At 45.4% G+C, this 7679-nt stretch overlaps 1 protein-coding gene across 2 annotated transcripts in view; it reads right to left on the bottom strand.

Annotated features, from left to right (window-relative positions):
* Nucleotides 1-1703: 1703 nt before the first annotated feature.
* LOC119173747 (cytochrome P450 3A24) overlaps nt 1704-7679 on the bottom strand; it is a 108294-nt gene continuing 102318 nt past the window's right edge. For both annotated transcript variants that reach the window (XM_075883128.1, XM_075883129.1), the window contains exons 13-14: nt 5313-5475; nt 1704-2766 (exon numbers count right to left, since the gene is read on the bottom strand). In XM_075883128.1, coding sequence (XP_075739243.1) covers nt 2677-2766; nt 5313-5475 — 253 coding nt within the window. In that variant the 3' untranslated portion in view covers nt 1704-2676. The remainder of the gene's footprint in view (nt 2767-5312; nt 5476-7679) is intronic.

Raw genomic sequence — 7679 nt, 5'->3', positions numbered from 1 at the left:
AGCCTGGTCCCACCGTGAAAAGGATCGACTTCTGCATCTGACACATGGCCCGACCTCGGGCAGGTCAAGTGAAAGCCCATGTCGAGTGTACTGGAAGGCTGTCATAGCGGAGCCTCTAACACTAGTGAGTGTATTGGGTACGATACACGTGGTGATGAGGACACTGTGTCAAACTTTTGAGGAAGATTACAAACGTGGTTGATTGAGCTGTGTTGACTGCCTTGATACTGCTTTTCATTTTCAGATTATACGTGGACTCGAATGCCTGACAAAGCTGTCAGTTGTGATTAATTACTGTTAAAGAAATTTCAGTCAACGACTTTGTTTTGTCACCTCTCTGTTCATTGATACAGTATATATACATGAGACCTCACAAGTATTTCTCTTTTGATGTATGAAAATATCATAACAACAAGTAAATCCTATGCAGTATCACTGCCCACAGTACCAAACCGGCCAAGCACTCGTTGTTCGGAAAAGATACTGAAAAAGTCCTGAAGTGTTGCTTTGAGGATGTGCTGTGGTTATTATGTGTATGGACAAAGGGACAGGATTAGTGCCATTCTAGTACCATAAGAGAACATTCTGAGGGCGTCATATTGTCCTCACGGAGGCATACTGAGGACGTCCTGAGGTTGTGTTTGTGTTGTCTGGGAGATAACACCGCTGTCTCTTAAATATTCAAGCAGCCCCGCCGCGGTGGTCTAGTGGCTAAGGTACTCGACTGCTGACCCGCAGGTCGCGGGTTCGATTCCCGGCTGCGGCGGCTGCATTTCCAAAGGAGGCGGAAATGTTGTAGGCCTGTGTGCTCAGATTTGTGTGCACGTTAAAGAACCCCAGGTGGTCAAAATTTCCGGAGCCCTCCACTACGGCGTCTCTCATAATCATATGGTGGTTTTGGGACGTTAAACCCCACAAATCAATCAAATATTCAAGCAGTTGATCTTCACTGTATTGCACTAGTACTTGTCTAATCTTTCCTAGGTTCCTCACGTACGACTGCAGTATATACCGTGCCACTTCAAGACCAGCAACATGTGTTGACTCAAGAAGTCTGGAGGATGCAGTAACTGTAGACACACTTACGGAGAAGTGGCCGTCTATGTTGACACGAAACGACTCCACTTTCTCTTGAGCAGCAGATACTACTTCATTGGCCAGTTTGTTCGGATTGACTTTCCAAAACGAGGTGCTAGGCTCTGTCAGCTTGAAAAGTACGGGTATCCCCGCTGGTCGGGCTTTCTTGTACGTAACTGTTGTGAAAGGCCTGTCTGCTGCTTCTACATCACAGTTCATTTCCGCGGAGTCGATGATTGTTGCATCGCTGTAATCCTCTAGATTATCAGGACGCGCCTTCATCGGAGTAACACACTCGTCGTCGGCGTTAGGTGTCGTCGAGGGGCCGTCACAGTCCTTTTCGGGTCCGCGAAACACGTGATTATCGTGCTGTTCGGACGCATTCATCACTTCGTCTTCATCTGATGGGCGCCGAGAAGAATGGTTGCCACCAGTAGCCGAAGCTTTTGGACGTCGTGGCAGCCTAACATAAGGCTTCGGCGCCTTGAAGAGTGCCGCCTGGTGCACCGCGAAGGTGGTGGCCGAATTTTGGCAGTAAGATGCAGAAGACGAGCAAGAAAACTTACAAAATTGGCGAAAAAACAGCAGCGCTAGGAAACTCACGCCCAGCGATTCTTCACTTCGTCTTCCTTCTCCCTTCTGTGTCTTTATTAGTTTCTTTCTAATGGTACAAGTTAGCGCCATCTACCAGTCCCTTCTGTGTCTTCATTAGTTTCTTTCTAATGGTACAAGTTAGCGCCATATACCGGTGCTAGATGATAGTCGTCAGGACAGATATTGACGACCACGTAACGATCACTACGGTAACAGTGTGGAATTCAGAAACTCAGTTAAACTTCTAAATGTGGTGGAACTAATTAGATGCTGTATATATACTGAGATTTTATGTTACTGCTTCTCTAAAATATGCCTTCATCAGGGAAATGAGGCAGCCCTGTTTGGAAAGCTGGTTTAGAAGTTCCAACCAGGTTGCACCGGTTATTGCGTATCGGCTTTGCACTACGTATGATTGGCACAATGCACATGTCAAAGGTTTCGGATGAAACAGCATTCACTCGAGTTGGGCAGCTTAATTAGTAATGTGAGTTTGAATGCTTACCGTACCTCAACGCGTACTATTCGTTAACAGCGCGGATGCTTTCTAACTAATCATTCTAATAAGTATATTGATTATTACAAGATGATATTTTGTGCAGATGATCTCGATTTCTGTTGTCTGACGTGCTACGTATGCGCACTTCTTTTTGGCTGCAGCGTGTCAAATTATGATATGAGCTACTGCCAAACATGCAATGAAACTCTTTTCCTTTAGTGCAGGTGTAACCACTCACACAAATAGAAGCTTACGGCACATGGTTAAGCAGACGGGCTGGCATTCTAAAACAGTGATAGCGTTGCGTGCGCCGGTTCTTATGTGTTCACGACACACTGTGATAGATAGCACGCTGTAGATGGCAGCCAGAGTGTGTGTATGTATTCCCTCTGTCATTTGTCGTCGTCGCGCCTCACTTCTCAAAATGCAGAACCATTATCCTATCGATATATAATCTTGCTACACGGGTGGTATGATCGTTGAAGAATGTTCGAGTGCAGATGTTGCTATCGGTGGCTGTTGTGGTGGCGGATGATGACCCACGGGCCGTTCTCAGGTGTCGACACCATCGCACGTGAATTTATCTGCATTTCGCCCTGTGAGCAGTAAAAAAAACAAACAGGGTAAAACTGTCAGAACATTGTCTCGCTTGGCTGCAATACACTGAGTTATTAAAGCAAGAGTATAACTTGGGTTATTGAGCGAGCATATCTTCGCTTGAAAGCTATCGCGGGAAAACTCCTGACATTGCCCTAAACGACAACTGTATAAAGCTCTCACATTTACACAGCATAACAAGTGCGTCGTCAAAATTGACACCGTAGGTTTGATTTCGCACTTTACGGCCTCGTTGGGATTGCAACCTAGATATTGCGGGATACCAGAGCCTTCGAGATCGCGTATTTTGCACAGCATTTTTTATTGTCGTGCATGCCGACACTTTTCTAGCCTTTGCTTCTATGATAGCAGTGCTGGGCCTTTTGAAACCTGTTGTCCAGGTAGTTGGAAACTCGTCATGTTGTAAGTACTTTAGCGCGATGTAGGAAGCGCTACAAGCACATCACTCGTTCACACATGCTTCCACTGAAAAACTTCACACCACAAAAGCTCAGCTACTGTTGGTCTGGCGTGAGACACTGGTAAGCAATGATAACGTTTCCAGATTTCCTATACCTAATTATTAAGCTTGTATGAACTTTTTCTCGCAATAAAGGCCTAGTAACATGTGAGCGCAGCTCCAACTTGTTTTCAGACAATCTTTTGTGGTAACTCATTGTTATTTCGTGACGCGGCAAGATGTGATGCTCTCAGTCGTGGACGTGCATGAGCTAAAATTTTGTATTTTTACTTCAATTTTTTCTATGCCTTTACACGTGCTATGTTACATTTCAATATTTATTTAACACAGACATAGCATTCTTTGGGTTAAGGCACGGCTACACGAGAGAACAAAGGAAATGAAAGCAAGTATGAAAAAAATGTTCAAAACTTCTTGGTTGTTCTGACTACGTGCTCCACGTACGGATCCTAAGCAAGGATCATAAGCTCAAACGCAAGTTTGTTCAGATGTTGTTGAATAAGACGCACGACTTCTACAAAAATGCTGAAGTGGCCTCTATGTATCACCAACGGGCAAAGCACTTTCGGTTGTCACTCCCCGTTTGCGGGGATTCCAGGCTCCCCAAATTCCGCATATGCATGCGCATCTTGAAAGATGCAGTAGTAGCACGTCTGTGCAGTTGGTTTGCCTGATTAGAGGGGAGACGCGATGTGCGTCAATAGAAGCATTCGTCACACCTCCTCTTTAGCTCAAACAGCGCAGCCCGTGGCGATTCTCGCTTCGCTGCAATTGTAGCGAGGACACACCGCACATACAGAGCAGTGATTGGCACGTCTTATAGAAAAAAACTTATGCCAAAAAGATCAATGTCTATTGACCTAATGTGGGAATATATGAGGGCACAAGGTAGAAGGAAAAGCAGTTGACAGGAAAGATGCTGTCGAGTGCTTTTCCTACTACCTTGTGCGGTCATATAATTCCACGTTATGCAGCACCAACTGGCCCAGCATTCCACTTTATTGTCTACTGACCTGGTCGTTATTTATGCAAATGAATGGTACAGCTGTTGCGTGATACGTCACTTATGATAGCTGCGACTGCAGTCTGAACGCAGCCTTATTGAAGCGCTACTAAAGCTTATTACTGTTAGAAAGAACCTGTTACGCAAAGCTTCCGTATAAAAATAAGGGAGGCAAAAATAAACAAACGGACGCGCCTCTTTGTATACCAGATCACGTATGTGAGCTACGGCATTAAAACAAGATAATGAGAAAAAGTGGGCAGAAGAGTGTCAATTAAAACTATTGTTCGAGAAAATAACTCTCAGGTCACCGCAGCTATCACTAAGGTTCTCATAACAATAGGCTTGCCTATTTCATCTTTCAGCAGCGCTGTTTGTTTTCCTCTCAGAAAGATATCTTAGCCCGCTGTGCCACTGTAGCAGTTACGAAGCTCAGCTGCTGACCCGAAGGTAGCGCGTTCGATTTCAGACGGACGTGGCGGTCGCATTTTGGTGCAGACTAAATGCTGTACAGCTTCACGTGCACTGTGCAACGTCAGTGAACATTAAAGACCACCAGGTGGTAAAATTTTTGGAGCCTTCTACTGAGGCTTGCCTCAAAACCACATCAGAGCTTGGCACGTAGAACTACAGATGGTATTATTAAGATATTTTTATCCACGCGTAGTCAGTACTTCTCATTATAGTTTTTTTGTGATTGTTGCTGCGTGTGTGTAGTGAGAAACGTGACAAAACCGAGCTTATTCGGGAAGTTCAAAGGATGTGCGAAGACTATTTGTATTTATTAGGCTTAATTTGTCAAGCACCAACGATGATGATGATAACTATGGCGATCGTGATGATGATGATAGAGATGAAGGAGAGAGAGAATCGTAAAGAAGGAAAGGTAGGAAGGCCAATCAGTCGAGGATAACTGGTTTGCTACCCTACATGTTGCACCGCGATGGGGGCTATGGAAAGAAGGAGAGAGACGGACGAAGGTGTTTAATAATGAGGAGGAGAAGAGGGAGGAGAGACACAGAAATATGAAGGAAAAAAAACCACGAAGCGTTGCTTCTCACCATTTGCGAAGGGCCGAGCTCCAGGCGGTACTGGAGCAGCAGCTTCGCCATCGCCAGTTTGAGAATGAGCGTGGCCATGCTTTTGCCGACGCAGTTTCGCGGACCCAAGCCGAAAGGCATATACGCCACCTTTATCAGGTGGGCTTCGTTTTTTGAGCCAAACCTGGAAGCGTCAGACATCAAAACACTGAAGTTTATCGCTGAACGTTGCCGCCCTACGATTGGTCACATTCTAAATATACGTTGACGTCACTAAATATGATATGTGAATGTTGCTAACGTGTTTATTCTTTATGGGCGCGAATTATGGGGTCTCTCGGTAAATTGGTCAAATAATATTTACCGCCAGCAAGTTATTTTTGGTATCCACCATTATTTGTTGTCATTTATGCAACAATTATCACAAATAGTATTTTATGTGCTTTCCTTGGCAGGATTATTCGTTAATTTCAATTATTCTGGCTAACAGAGCAAAACGACCTCTTAATGTTTCTTTCCGCTCATTCGTTCATACATTGAGAGTTTCCTGACAGGTATCATGCCTTTCGGTAGTATGTGAAATACTTGACACGCATATCACGATTAACATGTTTGCATTACATGATACGCATCTCATGATTATCATGTTTGCACCAGTCACATACCTTCGCCCTTCATTCACGTCACGTAACACCAAATTTGGTATATGTGAAGCTAGCGAATCGGCAGCAAGTGCATCATGATTGCAACATGTAGTCCTGTTCTAACATGACACGCATCTCATGACTATAATGTTTGTACCCGTCATATACCTTCGTCATGCATTCAAGTCTCGTAATACCAAATTTGGTATATCTGAAGCTAGCGAAACGACCTCGAGTGCGCCATGAGTGTGGCGTGCAGTCATGACTCATGAATTACATGATATGGATGTCATGATTTTCACTTTAGGGTCTGTCACTTGTGTTCGCCATGCATTAATGTCATACCACACCGGTTTTTCAACTTGTCATGTGAATGAAACCACCGCAAGAGCAGCAAGACCATGAAATGTAAATCATGACATTCATGACATACATATCATTATAATCATCCTATGGCTAGTCAGTTGGGGTCGTCATGCAGTCATTTTACACCATACTAAATTTGGTATCGCTATTATTGCCGAAAGAGCCAGGAGAGCTTCAAGTCGTAGGCGGCTACATGGATGGATGGATGGATGGATGGATGGATGGATGGATGGATGGATGGATGGATGGATGGATGGATGGATGGACGGACGGGCGGACGGACGGACGGACGGATGGATGGATGGATGGATGGATGGATGGATGGATGGATGGATGGATGGATGGATGGATATTGACGGACGGATGGATGAATGAATGAAAATGGACGGCCGGACGGATAGACGGGTGGATGGATATGGACGGACGGACAGATGAATGAATATGGACGGACGGGTGGATACAGACGAACGGACGGATGAATGGACGGTTGGATACGGACGGACGGTTGGATACGGACGGATGGGGGGATACGGATGGACGGGTGGATATGGACGGATGGATGGAAGGATGGGTGGATATGGACGGACGAACGAATGGACGGGTGGATATGGACGGACGAACGGATGGACGGGTGGATATGGACGGACGGATATGGACGGACGGATGGTTGGGTGGGTGGGTCGATGAATGGAGGGTCGAGCGGACGGATGGATGGGTGGGTGGATGGGTCGATGGATTATTGGATATGCTTAATGTCGCCGAAGTTCGCTAAGAAATGCCTCGCATTTAGGATTCCATATTGGCTAACACAAACATTACCTCTCCTCGAGATAGCACGGCCAGGGAAGTAATGGAAGCCTTTTATACCTAGAGCGAAGGTAATGCTTCTGTTAGGCAATTCTCGTTCTCTTTCCTAGATTGTGAAATGAGCATCTCGCGTGACCTATTGTAATCTACAGAGTGTGATAATGCGATGATTATTGATGTGCCGTAATTACTGACAACGAACAAAAGTAAGGTTAGTTGTAAGTTCGCGCTCGTTCATGCCTGCCATTTTCTTGTGATGTAAGTACGCAAGCATAGTTACCAACCAAGTATAAACCAACTCGCCCAGCAGCATGTTTTGTTGAACCATGATTCATGGCGGGGCGGGGTGCATCAGTTTCAAGACATCTGGATGTATTATTGAACATTATTTACTGCACTGAAGCGATCCGCCTTGATGGAACAGTGCTTATGGTGATTGGCTGCTGACCCGAATGTCGTGGGTTTGACCCCGCTCGTGGCGGTCGCGTTTCGATGGAGGCACAATGCCAGATGCTCACGTACTTTGCGATGAAGAGAAATGAACCTTCTTTTGTCCTGGAGAACTGGTCAG

This window comes from Rhipicephalus microplus, unplaced genomic scaffold, assembly GCF_043290135.1.
Source record: "Rhipicephalus microplus isolate Deutch F79 unplaced genomic scaffold, USDA_Rmic scaffold_15, whole genome shotgun sequence".
Taxonomy (NCBI): domain Eukaryota; kingdom Metazoa; phylum Arthropoda; class Arachnida; order Ixodida; family Ixodidae; genus Rhipicephalus; species Rhipicephalus microplus.
Note: the sequence above shows the minus strand (reverse complement) of the source record. Positions and strands in the feature narration are given on the sequence as shown.